The sequence below is a fragment of the Oncorhynchus mykiss genome, chromosome 22 (assembly GCF_057628025.1).
Source record: "Oncorhynchus mykiss isolate SJ-2025 chromosome 22, ASM5762802v1, whole genome shotgun sequence".
Taxonomy (NCBI): Eukaryota; Metazoa; Chordata; class Actinopteri; order Salmoniformes; family Salmonidae; genus Oncorhynchus; species Oncorhynchus mykiss.
The window spans coordinates 33,783,153-33,802,501 of NC_143043.1; the positions used below are offsets into that span (position 1 = coordinate 33,783,153).

The 19,349-nt window shown below is 42.7% G+C and overlaps 1 protein-coding gene across 2 annotated transcripts; it reads right to left on the reverse strand.

Annotated features, from left to right (window-relative positions):
- Window positions 1–4,927: 4,927 nt before the first annotated feature.
- LOC110501696 (syntaxin-19) lies at window positions 4,928–15,785 on the reverse strand. 2 transcript variants are annotated; one of them, XM_036959044.2, is made up of 5 exons: window positions 15,309–15,785; window positions 7,262–7,542; window positions 6,868–7,104; window positions 6,445–6,657; window positions 4,928–6,243 (listed from the first exon to the last, which is right to left on the reverse strand). In XM_036959044.2, exons 2-5 carry the CDS (start codon window positions 7,490–7,492, stop codon window positions 6,019–6,021), a joined length of 906 nt encoding a protein of 301 aa, XP_036814939.1. In that variant the 5' UTR covers window positions 7,493–7,542; window positions 15,309–15,785; the 3' UTR covers window positions 4,928–6,018. The 2 variants fall into 2 exon arrangements, with proteins under 2 accessions (XP_036814939.1, XP_036814940.1); XM_036959045.2 differs by having other exon boundaries at window positions 7,262–7,528; window positions 15,309–15,655.
- Between the last annotated feature and the right edge of the window lie 3,564 nt (window positions 15,786–19,349).

Sequence of the window (19,349 nt, forward strand, 5' to 3'; positions counted from 1 at the left end):
CAGTAATCGCTTTGTGTTGAACTAGATGATAGTGTAGAGTATAGTATATCAGGGAGACTGGATCAGATGACCTGTTACCTGTATTGTCATTGCATAACAAGGGAAATGCAATCATTTTAATGACTTCCAATTGCTTGTAAACTATTTTCCAAAGGACAAAAATATCCTACAGATGAAAAGTGAATTTCACTTATGACAAAATGCTATATTGCTGACTCGAGGTACAGCTGATGGAAACATATGTATCTGGTATTGATGTCATTATGCTAAATAATGCAGTCATTAATTTAAGGATGAGTGGGGTGGCCGGGCTTTTGAAAAAATGTTTAACATGGAAAAAGTGGTAAGCAAGTTAGGACCCCAATTTTTTTTCTCCACCAAGTCAAATGAATTTATTGTGTTAGAAGTTTCATAATGCTTGTATATTAATCAAAGTAGATAATAGTTCTATATATCAGTTGGGGTCTCTATGAGCTTCAATATGAGGTCCTAAACCTAGTATGAAAGTGCATTATTTTAGCTGTGTGGTCAAAGCATAGATATTCAAAGTGTTTGTGTTGGGGTAAGGTAAGCTAATGGTCGAGGCAATGGCAAGGTCAGCAAATGTAAATGTTTTCTCCCAGGTCTAATGCAAGGCATTATCGCTGGGATATGAGGTGACAACAGGGCCTGGTCTATGTTAAGAGTGTTTGTGAGGTGTTAAAAGAGCAAATGTGATTGTGTTGAATTGTGTTTGGAAAATAAAGATGAACATGGTTTTAAAAAGGGAGTGGCAATATTTTGTTCAGTACAGAAATGTGTAGGCGGCTTAACTTACCCTGCCCCGCGGCTCAATTTACCCCATACCTAGGGTAAGGTGTGCCAAGAGACCCCTTTTTTTGGACAAGGTATGTTTTCAAAACTGTGGTGTTTACATGAATTCTGATTATTTCCAGGGATACACAACATCTTGAAATATATGTAGATATCTATGCTAGAAAGAATACTATATTTCACTTGAAGGAGTGATGCTGAATGTAAAAAATGGCTCAACTTACCTCGCTCTCAACTACAGTACAGTAAATATATGCTGGATGGGCTGGATGAATCTGATGTTCTGCTGCTGTCAGTGTTGTCTATCAGAGCTGATGAATGCGGAGGCCCAGTGGTAAGTGTGTGTGTGTGTGTGTGTGTGTGTGTGTGTGTGCCTTTCTGTCTCATTAAAGACAGGACTAACCTGTAGGGGGTCTCACTGTACCCCTCCAACCGCCTCAAACCGCGACTAGGTCACTGAAGAAGGCCTCCACAGAGACATGTTTTATTAACAGACGTCAGTGTTAATATCTCTAGTGTTCATGGTGATGTGATTTTCAACCAAGCCATGACAGCTCAGCAGGCTGGGTTTATTATCATGTTGTAAATGAATCAACATGATCAACATGCAACACAAGTCACAAAATAATCATATTGAGTTGTAATGAAGCAGCAACACCGAACCGGTACGTCATTTGTGCTGAATAAAATATACGAATCTAATGTGGTTTCAGAAGGTAGGTCATAATTCAAATACAAAATACAAACAATAGAGTAATGCATCTTTGACCCAGGTAGTTAGTTGTCCATTCATGCTTGTCTCTCCACTTTACACAATTATTTGACAGCAGTGCCACCTGCTGTTGTATTTTCTCTCTGTACTCTACCACAGCTGAAACAGAGAAGAACAGTGATTAGAGAAGGTAATAAAACATGTGGGGGAGAAAAAGTCTCTCTCTATCACATTTTGGAACTTTGTGAGTGACACTTCACATTCTAAAAACACCACAACAATGGACTCCTCAGTTCTACGAATATTTTGAATTCTATGTGTTGAATGTGCCATCACACAACACACCCTGTAGAATGGCAAAGAGACAATGACCACCATTACAGTCTATCTGCCTCATTAAATGAGCATCTTTCCCCAGTTTGACTATAATAGCTAGTCAGGAGATATTTGGTCAGGATGCTCTGTTGTGACTGGTGCAGAAAAGCTGTTAGGTGAGTAGAGGTGACACAGTGTTCCTGTACTGTCTGGTTCTGACTAGAGGGAGTACAGCTATGACCGGAAGTGACATATTCGTAGCAGGTTAGCAGAATTTAGGATACTAAGACTAAGGTTAGGAAAAAGATTAGGGTTAGCCAAAATGCTCTACTAACCTGTCACAAAAAGTCACTTTTGCTTGAATCTGTACTCCCTTTAGTCACAACCGTGCCATCTACCTGTGTACTATAAACCTAACTTTCATTGTGTTGTTATTTTCTATCCAGCAGGAAAGTGACTGGTGGTGGTGGGTCTGGACAACACAGAGAAGACCACGATAATCACAGATCTACAGGGAGGTGATCCTCTCTCTCGTACAGTAACATCAACGTTATTCTCGCATAGGCTTACAGTTGAGATTCTTCACCCAATAATACAATTCTGACGAGTATGAAAACCAGTCTTTGGTATTTGGGTGATCTATCCCTTTCACAGCTGTGACAAGGGACTAGAGACTGTTGTGTCGTCTGCTTCAGTCTACCACAGCTCCTGAGATCTGGGCTTCATCCAGTCTGATTTAGCACAGGCTACAACACACAACAATGACAGATAACTGGACTGACCACAGATGGTTGTTCTCTCAGACACACTTTGACTTTGCTCAGATGTTACGGAGGAACATCTTACAACTTCACAGACTGACTGATCCCTGATACACAAAGACAGACAGTAACTTCAAAATAAGTTTGACATGTAACAGTTATATAACTTATGATCTTGAAGAGTATTAGTGAGTGAAATTTCTGCTCTTTCACAGAGAACATGTGTGACCAGACCCTTGTGGATGGAGTGTCTGTGGCTGAGCTGTGTTTGGGGGGGGTGTAAGGTGACCATTTATGACTTGGTTGGGGGGGCGGGGTGGCTGGGCAGGGCTATGTTGGGGAGCTACTACACCCAGTCCCATGGCCTGGTGTTTGTGGTCGATTTGTGGTCGATTCACAAAAGCCTCCAAGACACCAGGGTCGCCATCACTGACGTCCTACAGCACACCCACATCGCTGGCAAGGCTGTCCTACTGTGAGTAACTCAACCAGGGATACACTTGTTCTGTACTATTTGATACAGAACTTTCAGATGTGAACAAAATGTTTTGCTTCCTGTTGTACTTCTCCCTGTAGCCACTTGGTGACAGGGTTGTTACTCCGAAACAGTTTAATGTACTCCTAATGGTGAATAGGGGATGGTGGTGGAAAGTGCCTAAGTAGGCATACGTAGACCAGAGAAGGGTGAGATGTCCTTGAGAAGTTTCTACAACTTGATATGAGTCCACCTCTGGTAAATTCAATTGATTGGACATGATTTGGAAAGGCACACACCTGTCTATATAAGATACTACTGTTGACAGTGCATGTCAGAGAAAAAAACAAACCACGAGGTCGAAGGAATTGTCAGTAGAGCTCCAAGACTGGATTGTGTCGAGGCACAGGGTACCAAAAATGTTTTGCAGCATTGAAGGTCCCCAAGAACACAGTGGCCTCCATCATTCTTAAATGGAAGAAGTTTGGAACCATCAAGATTCTTCCAAGAGCTGGCCGCCCGGCCCAACTGAGCAATCGGGAGAGAAGGGCCTTGGTCACGGAAGTGACCAAAAACCCGATGGTCACTCTGACAGAGCTGTTGAGATGGGAGAACCTTCCAGAAGTACAACCATCTCTGCAGCACTCCACCAATCAGGCCTATTTGGTAGAGTGGCCAGACGGAAGCTGCTCCTCACTAAAATGCACATGACAGCCAGCTTGGAGTTTGCCAAAAGGCACCGAATGGACTCTCAGACCAGACAAGAGAGAAACAAGATTGAGAAACAAGATTCTTTGGTTTGATGACCTGCAAATAGCTGTGCAGCGATGCTCCCAATCCAACTTGACAGAGCTTGAGAAAATCGGCAGGGAAGAATGGGAGAAACTCCCCAAATACAGGTGTGCCAAGCTTGTACCGTCATACCCAAGAAGACTCTAGGCTGTAAACGATGCTAAAGGTGCTTCAACAAAGTACTGAGTAAAATGGTCTGATTTTTTGTAAAGTTTTTTTATTTCTAATACATTTGCAAAAAAATCTAAAAACCTGTTTTCACTTTGTCATTATGGTGTATTGAGTGTAGATTGATGAGGAAGAAAGACCATTTAATGAATTTTAGAATAAGGCTGTAACGTAATAAAATGTGGAAAAAGTCAAGGGGTTTGAATACCTTCGGAAAGCATTGTGTGTCCTGTTCAGCTGTGTTAGAGCTGACCCACCTTTCTACATGTGTTGATATCCTCCCTGTGCCCTGCAGTGTGTATCTAGACACACCCTGTTCTATGATATCAGTTAAACCTGTGTTACCAGTCAGGTCCATGAACCCCCTCTGACATCAGACACCTGGGTCCACTGTTGACGCATGCACGCACGCACGCACGCACGCACGCACGCACACACACACACACACACACACACACACACACACACTACTTGTGATGAATTTTGGGGATCATCAATTGATTCCCATTCAAAATCCTATTTTCCCTAACGTTAATCCCTAAACCTAACGCTTAACCCTAAACTTAAACCTAACCTCTAACCCTAATTTTAAACTAAACCCTAATTCTAACCCTAACCCTTAAGCCTAAAATAGCTTTTTTACAAGTGAGGACCGTCAAAATATCTTCACTTCTCTGAATTTTACTTGGTTTACTATTCTTGAGGACTTGACAAACACACACACACACATAAACGTGTCCCCCATACTTGGCCATATACTCGTGACCGGGCATTCCCCTGTGTTCACTGTGAGACATATCAGTATTTAATGAAGTAGACTCCCACACGTCTGCTGCTATGACAAAGCACAGTGACACATTGAAATGTGTCATAGTTTCACCTAACACAGGATGTTTGTTCACAGTCAGAGAGTTTTAATCTTGATGTCTTTGTCTGAAAGCCATCTTCTGAAATGTTAAATGGCCTTAACTAAATAAAAAGTGATCAAACATATAACCACAGTGAAATAACGTAATCCACAATGAGATTTTTAAATATTACAGACTTTCCATTGAGCCTGCCTGATTTGAAGTGAAACTCACAGGTAAATGCATTCATATGTAGAGTACCAGTCAAACGTTTGGACACACCCACTCATTCAAAGGTTTTTCTTTATTTTCACTATTTTTTTACATTGTAGAATAATAGTGAAGACATCAAAACCATGAAATATCACATATGGAGTCATGTAGTAACCAAGACTAATATTAATATTTTAGATTATTCAAAGTAGCCACCCTTTGCCTTGACGGCAGCTTTTTACACTCTTGGTATTCTCTCAACCAGCTTCACCTGGAATGCTTTTCCAACCATTTGGAAGGAGTTTCCACATATGCTGAGCACTTGTTTGCTGCTTTTTCCAACTCATCCCAAACCATCTCAATTGGGTGTATGTCAGGTGATTGTGGAGGCCAGGTCATCTGAAAAACAAATGATAGTCCCACTAAGCACAAACCAGATGGGATGGCGTATCGCTGCAGAATGCTATTGAAGTCATGCTGGTTAAATGTGCCTTGAATTCTACATAAATCACTGACAGTGTCACCAGCAAAACACCCACACACCATCACACCTCCCCTCCAAGCTTCATGGTGGGAACCACACATGCAGAGATCATCTGTTCACTTACTCTGCGTCTCACAAAGACACGGAGGTTGGAAACAAAAATCTCAAATTTGTACTCATCAGACCAAAGGACAGATTGCTACCGGTCTAATGTCCATTGCTCGTGTTTCTTGGCACAAGCAGGTCTCTCATTCTCATTGGTGTTCTTTAGTAGTGTTTTCTTTGCAGCAATTCGACTACGAAGGCCTGATTCACGCGGTCTCCTCTGAAGATTCTTATAAGTGAAATGCCACCTGCAGACTCTCCAGAACTCTTCCTCTCCCCATCTGAAAAACCTCCAGGGGCATCTCCAGTCTCCAGTCTCTCCTCTATGTGCATCACCTCCAGGGGCAGCAACAGCAGCACAGCCTCCTCAAAGGGTTATTTTTCTTGTACCTGGCAGCCATTTTAAACTTCTCGTTACTGACGGTGACATAGTCCTGTGTCTTCTCTACGCTGGTCTGGATGTGGTCTATGTAGTCTCCCTGCTCCTCCACCAAAATAAAGACATCCATGAACAGATCTCTCAGCTCTTTCATGTTGCTCTCCAGATTCACCAGCTCCTATAGTAGTTACAGAAAAGATTAGGACTGAACGTTAGTCAAGGAGTAAATTAGAGCCAATATTAGTGTTTGTCTGACATACGAGGCCTGCTGTAGATCTCCCTTACTGAAGGATTTCAAAGTCTTCTCTTTGCTTAGATAACATAGTCTCGCATTCTCTTACACATCAAAACTTTTCTATGTTAATGTCATCACGCTTACCTTGTGTCTCTGCTCGATCTCAGACAGCTTAGAGCGTGTGATGCGTTCATTGTGGAGGAGGTTCTGGTTAAACACCTCCCACTTCCCCGCAGAAACCATTTGGTCCACTTCCTCCTCGGTGACGTCGCGACCAGACACCTCCAGCTGACGGATGATGAAGTGTTTACACCGCTCCTGTTTATTGAGAATGGAGTCGTTGTACAAACGCATTACCTAGGAGTGATAAAAGAGGGAAAAATACTTTAGACCAGAAACAGACATTTCTGTTCACTGTTAGCTTAGCTAGTGCTAGCGGATATTCAAGAAGGCCACCATGTGCAAACTAAAGCTAACAAATATTTTTACGCTAATGTGTATGTGTTATTGAACACATCAGAAAAACACCATTGAAATAAAAGGTTATAATAACTAATTGAGAGTGACCTGCTGGAATTGTCTGTGTAGCGCTGCGTGTTGGGAGCGTTGGATGCGTGTAGTGGCTGTAGCCAGTCCCTGCAGGCCTTCTAAACTCTGTGCCTTCTTGAAGAGGGCGTCCAGCCGTCTGTGGATGCTCTCTGCCTGCAGCTTGATGTCCGTCGTTACACTGCTCTCCTTCTTCATCACACTGAAACGACGCATGGCTGCCACCAGGCTCCTTTGATGCTGGCTAAACTTCTTCACCTGGGGAGATGGAGAAGAGGATTCAGTCAAACCATCCTTCCACCTCCGGAATTCACCACAGTATTATCATGGACATTGTTGCAGTCCAACTAAGGTGGAGGCTTTGAGGATCGAATGGTGTATACCACTCTTAGGAGGAATATGTAAGATCCCTCACCTCGGTTTCGAGCTCAGTGATGTCACCGCGGATATGCTGAGCCTCGGACAGGAAGTTGTCCAGGACTGGTTCCTCCTCAAACACCACAGCCTGCTGCGGGGTGGCGACACTAACCCACACTGGGTCATCTGGGTCAGCGTCTTCCTCAGGGAATGGGGTTTCATCTGCCTTGTTTCTTGCCTCCCGGAACTCCTGGGCCCTCTGACGCAGCTCCTCCAGACGGTCCCTCATGGTCAGAGTGGAGTTCCCTCAGGAGGATAGCAGAACCTGTCAGTTGAGGCCTTTTGGTAAAGTTAGCACCACAGAACAGAGCCTAAACATTTTAGAACAAGGCTGTAACGTAGCAAAATATGGAAAAAGTCAAGGGGTCTGAATACTTTCCGAATGCACTGTTTATGGGTATGCCTAAAGAGAAGACCAAAACACTGTTTTGAACAAAGCCGTTTCAGTCAACACTTTTTACCAGGTGACCTTTCCTTTCTTGTTCATCCCAATTAATCATCATTACAATGAGGAACTCAAGATTGTATGAGGTAAATATTTACATTGGTGTGTCCACTTTGAATTGGAATCGCGTCTATCTTCACTTTGTTTGTTTATAGCATCGCAACCCCGCTAACACATTTGGTTTCTTGGAAGTTGTGGGAACGTATGTTTTTGGTTTCACATTGGTTGTGGGAACAAATCCATAAGTTTCCTGAACAGTAAAATGTAACGTTTTTTAAACATTATGAGAAAAGAAGTGAAAATGTTGCATCCACAGGGAATGCTTATTTTTAGGTTGCAGGGAGGTTCTGAGAACGTCTTAGGTTTTATTAATGCCCTGAGGTTATTTAGACATTTTTTTATAACTTCCTTAAAACTTTCAAAACCACTGTTAGCTTATTTGGGGTTAACTTTATTGAAGCACAGATAGGACACATGGAAATGTATTTCCTTAGCCATTTATCACGCAAACATTTAGTTTTTTTTGTGACAAGACACAGCATCAGTGAGATTCCAACCTTTAACCTTCTGTTTTTATCCATGGAATAAGTCTCCTATGCCACCAGGATGGAGCTATCATACCATGTTTTTAACCTTCTGTTTTTATCCATGGAATAAGTCTCCTATGCCACCAGGATGGAGCTATCATACCATGTTTTTAACCTTCTGTTTTTATCCATGGAATAAGTCTACTATGCCACCAGGATGGAGCTATCATACCATGTTTTTAACCTTCTGTTTTTATCCATGGAATAAGTCTCCTATGCCACCAGGATGGAGCTATCATACCATGTTTTTAACCTTCTGTTTTTATCCATGGAATACGTCTCCTATGCCACCAGGATGGAGCTATCATACCATGTTTTTTTAAGCATACAAAGCTGTTCGTTTTAGTCTATTCAAACAGACCCCATTTCAAAGGAAACAAACACTTATTAAGGTCAGGTGTGGCAAACTAGTGGGCGCGCCCAACTCCCCTGAACATACTTAACAGGATCGAGGATAGAGAGAGTTTTGCTGATGCTGAGAATAGAAAATTGGCCTACATGTTAGAATGTTATCTGAAAGTTACTAAAGTTTTATTGTGGTTTTGATGGAAGGTTTATTAATGTTCTTGGAACAAGTTGATAGAACCAAGAGGAAACCTGTAGGAAAGGTTATGCTGAAATGCTGAAATTCCCATAGAAGAACACTGTTTCCTAATGTTCTCTGAACTATTTGAGAACATTCCCAATGTCAAACCAGCCTGAGAGCGTTCCCAAAATTGTTATTAAATGTAACAATGTTTGAATTTTTAGGAAACTTTCTGTTAATGTAATGAAATACCAATAAATAAAGTATTTTGTCAGAATGTTATGTACTAGCTGAGAAGCTCTTCTATAGTTAATAATGCATAGACAAGAACATTCCTGAGAAATTCCTTAAGCCCTTTGGTCCACTAAGCTACAAGTAGTGTTTGTGGCTTAGGATGGCAGGGAGAGATGGATGAGCACAACGTTTATCTGCAGCACCAGTGAATCTACTTCAGCTTTTCTTCCCATGAGAAGTTCTCTTGTTTATGTTTTTGCTGCAAGCCATTTCCCTTCACTAGTACATCTCCCTGACATAACGATATAATGAGAGCGCTCAGAGAAGTGACCTTTTAACACACACACACACACACACACACACACACACACACACACACACACACACACACACACACACACACACACACACACACACACACACACACACACACACACACACACACACACACACACACACACACACACAGCTAGACAGCAGAACATGTTGATTATTATAACAGTTTGTAGGCTTCATAAGTTTATTCTGAAGCGTATATATACCGCATTTCCTAATTTCTAATGCAGTGTCTGGATAGTTTGGAGTACCCCCAGCTAGCACATAACGTTCTGGGAACTATGTTTCTTAGGGCTTTGTGAGAGCATGGTTATCCTATGCTTATTTAGCATACAGCCTTCCCACAACATTCTGGGATTGGTGCAGGATACTTGCTTGACTTAGGAACATTCACAGCACATTTAAGGAACTTGACAAAAACATTTATTGTCTTTGTTATTTTAACCTTTGTGTTGTCTTTAGGGTCAAAATTGACCCGCCACTATGTTTAAAAAACGTATTTGGGATAGGGGGCAGCATTTTCACTTTGGACGAATAGCGTGCCCAGAGTTAACTGCCGCCTACTCAGCTTCACAATATGCATATTATTATTAGTATTGGATAGAAAACACTCAGAAGTTTCTAAAACTGTTTGAATGATGTCTGTGAGTATAACAGAACTCATATGGCAGGCAAAAACCTGAGAAAAAATGTGTGATTTTTGTGACAACTCTCTTTGGCTGGAAAAATGGCTGGGTTTTTCTGTGAGTTGGTGGTGACCTAACATAATCGTTTGTGGAGCTTTCGCTGTAAAGCATTTTTGAAATCAGACACTGTGGCTGGAGTAACGAGAATTGTATCTTTAAAATGGTGCCTAATATGTGTATGTTTGAGAAATTTGATTTATGAGATTTCTGTTGATTTGTATTTGGCGCCCTGCAATTTCATTGGCTGTTGGCGAGAGGTTCCGCTAGTCAACAGTCCTAGACAGGTTAACAGCAGAAAAAAAACCCTAAATTATATTTTTTCAACTTGAAATTTGATTACTTTTCCTAGAGTGACCCCAACATTAGAAAAAGTGAAACATCGCCTTTGTTCATATTTCCTTGAAAGCTGTACACCACCAGGGTACAAAGATTGTCTTAGGGTCATTTTTGACCCGGCAGTTACACACACACAATGAGACACACACACAATGAGACACACACACAATGAGACACACACAGAATGAGACACACACACAATGAGACACACACACAATGAGACACACACACACACACACACACACACACACACACACACACACACACACACACACACACACACACACACACACACACACAATGAGAAATTGAGATTATGTGTGCTACTGATTGATTTCAGCCAGCAGCTCCTGAAGAGGACGATCACTATGGTTGGCACAGTTAGAAAGAACAAGTCTGAGCTCCCTCCTGCACTCCTCGCAACAAGGGGGAGAGAGGCCTTCTCATCAAAGTTTGCCTTCACCCCCACCACCACTCTAGTTTCTTACCTCCCAAAGAGGATTAAGAATGTGGTCCTCCTGAGCACACTGTACAAAACGGCTGAGATCAGTGAACATGAGGACAGGAAGCCAGCCATCATCCTGGACTTGCAAAATAGATTTGGGGTTTAAAATTCAATTAAGCTGCTTTATTTTGGGGGTTTAATGAAGGCGGGTCATTTTTGACCCTCAGGACAAGGGGAGTATACAGAATGTTAAGATTACACAAGGAATAACAGAACGTTTCTTAACAGTTCAAACATGGTTCGATTTAACAATCCATCCACCTGACAGGTGTGGCATATCAAGAATCCTATTAAACAGCATGATCATTACACAGGTGCACCTTGTGCTGGAGACAATAAAAGGCCACTCTAAAATGTGCATTTTTGTCACAAAACACAATGCCACAGATGTCTCAAGTTTTGAGGGAGCGTGCAATTGGAATGCTGACTGCAGAAATTTCCACCAGAGCTGCCTCCAAGGTCGTTTTAGAGAATTTGGCAGTACGTCCAACCGGCCTCACAACCGCAGACCACGTATATGGCATTGTGTGGGCGAGTGGTTTGCTGATGTTAACACTGTGAACAGAGTGCTCCATAGTGGTGGTGGGGTTATGGTATGGCTAGGCATAAGCTACGTACAAAGAACACAATAGCATTTTATTGATGGCAATTGGAATGCACAAACACACTGTGACGAGATCCTAAGGCCCATTGTGAGGTCTATTATTTTTTAAGGTATCTGTGACCAACATATGCATATCTGTTTTCCCAGTCATGTGAAATACATCGATTTGGGGCCTAATGAATTTATTTCAATCGACTGATTTCCTCATATGAACTGTGTCTCAGTAAAATCAATGAAATTGTTGCGTGTTGCGTTTACATTTGTGTTCAGCATCCATTCCGTTCTCAGCATCAACAAAACTCTCTCTATCCCCCATCTTGTTAAGTATGTTGATCTTAATGAGGGCTTGTTTCCTTTGAAATGGGGTCTGTTTGAAAAGACATAAATAAACATGACATGCTTGCTCCAGCCTGGTGGCACGGTGGACTAATGCCAGAAGATTATAGGTTCAAATTTCATCGACTCTGGGTTACAATAAAAAATAAATGTCTCCTCATGATTAATGCTTAAGAACATGCATTTCCATGTGTCCTATCTGTGTTAGGAGTTCAAAACAGTTCAACTAAGCTGGTAATGTTATTAAAAGTTTTATAGAACCATTCAGTGAAAGTTTTTAAGAAAGTTATTCAAAAATCCCCAAACAACCTAGACTTTCCGTTAATAAAACCTACCAGAAAAACTTTCACAGAACTGTAGTAAAACATTCTAAAAAGGAACATTCACTGAACAGGCGACATTTTCACTTCCGTTCTCAGAATGTAAAAAAAACAACAACAGTTTTACCAGTCAGGAAACGTATGGCTTCATTCCCAACCAATGGGAAACCAAAAACGTACATTCCCACAACTTTGATGGAACCAAATGTGCTAGCTGGACCTGAACCGTTAGAATGGGTGGAGTGAACAGAATGTGTGTTTTGAATGAAATGTAGTATTGGAATCACAGACTATCCAATTACCGAATAGATTACAAAAACGAAAGCCCATGAAAAACCCTTTCGCTTGTGTGTGTGTGTGTGTGTGTGTGTGTGTGTGTGTGTGTGTGTGTGTGTGTGTGTGTGTGTGTGTGTGTGTGTGTGTGTGTGTGTGTGTGTGTGTGTGTGAGCGTGTGTGCATGTGTGCGTGTGCGTGTGTGTGTGTGTGTGTGTGTGTGTGTTTATGTGCTGTAGCCATTACAATCTCATAGACTGGGTTTATGAATGTAAGAGTGGTCATTGTTCCCTGTGCTTAGACTGCAGCAGTGCTAAAGTGGGAGGCCTATTCTAACACAGAAGACCTTCTCTAGGCAGGATGTCACATTAAAACTGTAGAATTACAACTACTAGATCATACATTTCCATTCAAGTCAACTTTTAATGGTCGGTCATTGACTTTATCTCCCATAGCCCAAGCAAAGGCCTTGTCCGTTCTGGTTATTGTAACTCTATGATTCAGACATTACTCAACCGATTCTAGAACAATGTGAGATTTAGCCTGAAAACCAGGGCCTGCATAAACTCTGTCTGAATGTTGCTATGATTTGATATGTTCTCTGACTGCTTTCCAAATTTCCATCTGTTCAACTTTAGTTGAATTTATGAAGGAGCTAACTGTTGGCATTCATTTGTCAGCATAATGCAGCTGCTCTGTTGAGGTGAATTGGATGAAGAAATGTCCTCTTTTGTCAAAACAACTGAGCTCATAACAAATGAATTAACATTGAAGCCCACCTTTTTGTGTTCTTGAGAACCTTGAATTTCATCTGACAGAGTAATAGTATATAGTGGGTATCATACGTATTCACCACTTTTGGATTTAGTTGTGTGACAAAGTGGGATTGAAATGGATTTAGTTGTGAGTTTTTGTCATTGATCTACACAAAATACTCCATAATGTCAAAGTGAAAAGAAAATTCTACAAATGTTAGCAAATTAATAAAAATGATTCACCCCTTTTGTGTAGGCAAGACTAAATTCGTTCAGGACTATTTATTGTCTTACAAATCATATAATAAATGACATGTACTCACGCTGTGTGAAATAATAAGGGTTGACATGATTTTTGAATGACTACCCCTTCCTCTGTCTCCCATCGAATTTCAAGCACAGGTTCAACTGCAAAGACCAGGAAGCTTTTCAAAAGCCTCAAGAAAGGCAGTGATTGGTAGATGGGTAACAATAACATGGTCAAATTAATAATTATGCTGTGGATGATATATTAAACTAACTAGACAAAACAAAGATAAAGTCGCTGCAGGACAGGAAGGAAACTGTTCAGGGATGTGACCATGGGGCCATTGGTCATTTTAGAACAGCTACAGAGTTCAATGGCGGTGAAGGGAGAAAACGGGATGGATCAACAACATTGTAGTAAAATAATAATAACGACCTAAATGACAGAGTGAAAAGAAGATTTCATATATACAGAATCAAAATATTTTAAAACATGCATCCTGAATGCAACAAGGCACTAAAGTAATACTGTAAAAAAAAACATGGCAAAGGAATAAACTATTTGGCCTAAACGCAAAGCCTTATGTTTTGGGCTCATCCAACACAAGCTGTAATTGCTGCCAAAAGTGTTTCTTTCGACTAAGTGGGGTGAATACTTATTTAATCAAGGTATATTAGTCTTTTGTTTTTTATTAATACAATTTTAATAAAACACAGTTAAATGCATTTCATTCCCACTTTGTAATGCAAAAAAAATTGAAAAAAATCCAAGGGGGGTGATACCCACGGTGCACTTGAGAAAATACAGTATGGACACCCCTTCAAATTCAGCTATTTCATCCACACCACTGCTGACAAGGTGTATAAAATCGAGCACACAGCCATGCAATCTCCATAGACAAACATTGGCAGCAGAATGGCTGGTACTGAAGAGCTCAGTAACTTAACGTGGCACCGTCATAGGATGCCACATTTCCAACAAGTCAGTTCATAAAATTTAAGCCCTGCTAGAGCTGCCCTGGTCAACTGTAAGTGCTGTTATTGTGAAGTGGAAACATCTAGGAACAACAACGGCTCAGCCGCAAAGTGGTAGGCCACACAAGTTCACGGGACGGGACCGCCGAGAGCTGAAGCACGCAGCGTGTAAAAATCATCTCTCCTCGGTTGCAACACTCACTACCGAGTTATGGAAGCAACTTCAGCACAATAACTGTTCATTGAGAGCTTAATGAAATCGGTTTCCATGGCTGAGCAGCCACACACAAGTCTAAGATCACAATGTGCAATGGATTGGTGTAAACCACGCCGCCATTGTACTCTGAAGTGATGAATCACGCTTCACCAATGGACAAATCTGGGTTTGGCGGATGCCAGGAGAACGCTACCTACCCCAATGCATAGTGCCGGCTGTAAAGTTTGGTGGAGGAGGAATAAGGGTCTGGAGATTTTTTTCCTGGTTCGGGCTAGGCCCCTTAGTTTAAGTGAAAGGAAATCTTAATGCTACAGCATACAATTCCATTCTAGATGATCCTATGCTTCCAACATTGTGGCAACAGTTTGGGGAAGAGCCTTTCCTGTTTCAGGATGACAATGCCTCCGTGCACAAAGCGAGGTCTGTACAGAAAGGGTTTGTAAAGATCATTGTGGAAGAACTTGACTGACCTGCAAAGAGCCTGACCTCAACCCCATGGAACACCTTTGGGATGAATTGAAATGCAGACTGCGAACCAGGCCTAATCACCCAACATCAGTGCCCGACCTCACTAATGCTCTTGTGGCTGAAGTCCCTGCAGCAATGTTCCAACATCTAGTGGAAAGCTTCCCAGAAGCAGGAAGGCATGAGCTGTTCTATTTACCTTGTTGTAGTTAGTAGTCCTTGTTGTAGTTAGTAGTCCTTGTTGTAGTTAGTAGTCCTTGTTGTAGAAACGACCCTTTATTCTTGACCAGGAATGTAACTACCACTTGAGCCAAGCCATGGAGAGTGGATTTCTCCATAAAGTATCCATAAAGTTAACAACATGTTTATCCCATCCTCCTGAACATAATCCTCATGGCATCTTCTTAGCCCTCCACTTCATAGACCTGTTAGCTGTAGGACACAGGTGTGCCTGTTCTGTTAGTTTTCCTCTATGTTAACAGTTAGCCAGAAAACTGCTATAACAGAGGAATAACTTCTCTTCCCAGATAATCTGGTTCTGCCAGTCTGGCCACACCCTTTCTCTCAAGTAGAACTCTCTGTGGCCAATGGGAGAGAAACTGATTAGCCTATCTGAAGAAAGAAAGGGAAGGATATTAAGTCAGTGGGAGAAGGGAGAGCACATAGGGAAAACTCCAACTCCTACTCTACCCCAGGAGATGCTCAAACAACAGGGTGCCTCATCACAGAACAAATAGAGCTGTAATGTGTAGAACAGCAATGACTCAGATGTATAGAATAAGTTGCTTTAGCTCTATACATTACATTTCTATGTGTAATGGTGCATCCTGCCAGCTAAGCCCCTCGTCTGGCCCTATTGTGTTTCTCAGGCTCCAGCGGCTTTACTGAGCATAGCTGGCAAATTGTTTCTGACAAGTCCCGAAATTCCAGGAACGTTTGAGGAGGGAAGGGACATGGTCCTACTCTACACCCTTAGAATGGCTGTTTCTAGAGTATTGAACAGTTGTCATCAAAAAGATGGTTACCTAAAATAAAACACTGACCAATACTGATTTTTTTTGTTGGATGAAAGCCATATGTGTATGGGATTCATAACCAGCACAGGGTGGAGGATAGAATGTCAACCAACAGTAGGACATAATGAAGCAGAATTATAATTACCAGCTTATACTAAACAAGGGCATTCATCAGCTTTAACTGGCTGGATGACTCATTCCCTAATGTGTAGATGTTATGACAACAAAATAATATTGTGACATGTGTGTTGTCAGGTGTGCCATATTCATCTGTGTCAGCACTAAGAGATTGAGTGGATAACGGCCCACAATCGAGACCTAATTTGCGTTACCTGACTTATCTCTCTCTCTCTCTCTCTCTCTCTCTCTCTCTCTCTCTCTCTCTCTCTTGCTTTCTCACTCTCGCTCTCTCTCACGCTCTTTCTCACACTCTCACTCATAGGCTTGCCAATCAGCAGGACCTGTCTGGGGCTCTGGGAGAGGTGGAGCTGAAACACTGTCTCTCTCTGGAGAAACTGGTCAACAGACACCAATGTCGCTGCCTCATTGTAAGTGTCTCATGCCATAGCATACATTGTTGAAGGCTAAAGGCCAGCTCAGAATTTCTGTAAGAGGAACATGCCCTTGTGTTGTTCTTGTAGAAGTTGTGCTTAGCTGTGCTTGGCTCAGGGAAGACCCTGGATAAGTCCATCAGCGAGGGAGTAGAATGGCTACTGGACTACATCTCCCATGATTATAAGGCTATTAATGAGCGTGTGCAGATGGATACAGCACATAAGAGGGCCAGAGAGGAGGACAAGAGAACAAGAGAAGATATAGCATGCTTGGAGAAAGAGGACAGGTGAGAAAAGACGAAGAGGGGAGAGGTGAAGGGGACATACTAGAAGAGGGAGAAGTGAAGGGGACATACTAGAAGAGGGAGAGGTGAAGGGGACATACTAGAAGAGGGGAGAGGTGAAGGGGACATACTAGAAGAGGGAGAGGTGAAGGGGACATACTAGAAGAGGGGAGAGGTGAAGGAGATATACTAGAAGAGGGAGAAGTGAAGGGGACATACTAGAAGAGGGGAGAGGTGAAGGGGATATACTAGAAGAGGGGAGAGGTGAAGGGGACATACTAGAAGAGGGAGAGGTGAAGGGGACATACTAGAAGAGGGGAGAGGTGAAGGGGACATACTAGAAGAGGGAGAGGTGAAGGGGACATACTAGAAGAGGGAGAGGTGAAGGGGACATACTAGAAGAGGGGAGAGGTGAAGGGGACATACTAGAAGAGGGGAGAGGTGAAGGGGATATACTAGAAGAGGGGAGAGGTGAAGGGGACATACTAGAAGAGGGAGAGGTGAAGGGGACATACTAGAAGAGGGGAGAGGTGAAGGGGACATACTAGAAGAGGGAGAGGTGAAGGGGACATACTAGAAGAGGGAGAGGTGAAGGGGACATACTAGAAGAGGGAGAGGTGAAGGGGACATACTAGAAGAGGGAGAGGTGAAGGGGACATACTAGAAGAGGGGAGAGGTGAAGGGGACATACTAGAAGAGGGGAGAGGTGAAGGAGATATACTAGAAGAGGGGAGAGGTGAAGGGGACATACTAGAAGAGGGGAGAGGTGAAGGGGACATACTAGAAGAGGGAGAGGTGAAGGGGACATACTAGAAGAGGGAGAGGTGAAGGGGACATACTAGAAGAGGGAGAGGTGAAGGGGACATACTAGAAGAGGGGAGAGGTGAAGGGGACATACTAGAAGAGGGGAGAGGTGAAGGAGATATACTAGAAGAGGGGAGAGGTGAAGGGGACATACTAGAAGAGGGGAGAGGTGAAGGGGACATACTAGAAGAGGGAGAGGTGAAGGGGACATACTAGAAGAGGGGAGAGGTGAAGGGGACATACTAGAAGAGGGGAGAGGTGAAGGAGATATACTAGAAGAGGGGAGAGGTGAAGGGGACATACTAGAAGAGGGAGAGGTGAAGGGGACATACTAGAAGAGGGGAGAGGTGAAGGAGATATACTAGAAGAGGGAGAGGTGAGGTGGACATACTAGAAGAGGGAGAGGTGAAGGAGATATACTAGAAGAGGGAGAGGTGAAGGGGACATACTAGAAGAGGGAGAGGTGAAGGGGACATACTAGAAGAGGGAGAGGTGAAGGGGACATACTAGAAGAGGGAGAGGTGAAGGAGATATACTAGAAGAGGGGAGAGGTGAAGGGGACATACTAGAAGAGGGAGAGGTGAAGGGGACATACTAGAAGAGGGGAGAGGTGAAGGGGACATACTAGAAGAGGGAGAGGTGAAGGGGACATACTAGAAGAGGGGAGAGGTGAAGGGGACATACTAGAAGAGGGAGAGGTGAGGTGGATAAGATGAGAGGATGAGTTGAGGAGAAAAAAAGCTTGACTGTGTAATGCTTTCAAATGAAATGCATGTGCATTTCTCTATGCACCATGGTGATTACTGCTACCCAGTGAGATAAGCTGCTGCATGTGTAGTGCTCTCAGTATGCCTGTTATAATTAAATGGCCCTCAGAATGTCTGATTTGATACCACTTACTGTGGAGAAGGTCAACAACAAAGAACAGACTGAGTCATCAATAGTATCTGTTTTTAGGGCCTTGGAAATGTTGTCTTTTTAAGATCGTTGTCTTGTAGACAATGTGGTCTCTTTAGCTATGTGTGGGAGTTGAATGTATCCAGAAAAAATATGTTGTGTTTACTTCTGAAGAGATACAGCATGGAGGGGAGGAGGAGGAGAGATGGGAGGGAGAGAAGAGAGGCCAGGGGCAGGGCAACGATGATGAACGTCCAAACAATCAAATCAAATCAAATCAAATGTATTTATATAGCCCTTCGTACATCAGCTGATATCTCAAAGTGCTGTACAGAAACCCAGCCTAAAACCCCAAACAGCAAGCAATGCAGGTGTAGAAGCACGGTGGCTAGGAAAAACTCCCTAAAAAGGCCAAAACCTAGGAAGAAACCTAGAGAGGAACCAGGCTATGTGGGGTGGCCAGTCCTCTTCTGGCTGTGCCGGGTGGAGATTATAACAGAACATGGCCAAGATGTTCAAATGTTCATAAATGACCAGCATGGTCGAATAATAATAAGGCAGAACAGTTGAAACTGGAGCAGCAGCACGGTCAGGTGGACTGGGGACAGCAAGAAGTCATCATGTCAGGTAGTCCTGGGGCATGGTCCTAGGGCTCAGGTCAGTTGAACCTGGAGCAGCAGCACGG

Bases quoted from the DNA above. Each gene is read 5' to 3' on its own strand.
- LOC110501696 (XM_036959044.2), bottom strand. From the start codon at position 7,492: ATGAGGGACCGTCTGGAGGAGCTGCGTCAGAGGGCCCAGGAGTTCCGG. The intron at 7,105-7,261 runs GTGAGGGATCTT...CCATCTCCCCAG, and splicing joins TCACTGAGCTCGAAACCGAG to GTGAAGAAGTTTAGCCAGCA. The intron at 6,244-6,444 runs GTAAGCGTGATG...TAACTACTATAG, and splicing joins AGATCGAGCAGAGACACAAG to GAGCTGGTGAATCTGGAGAG.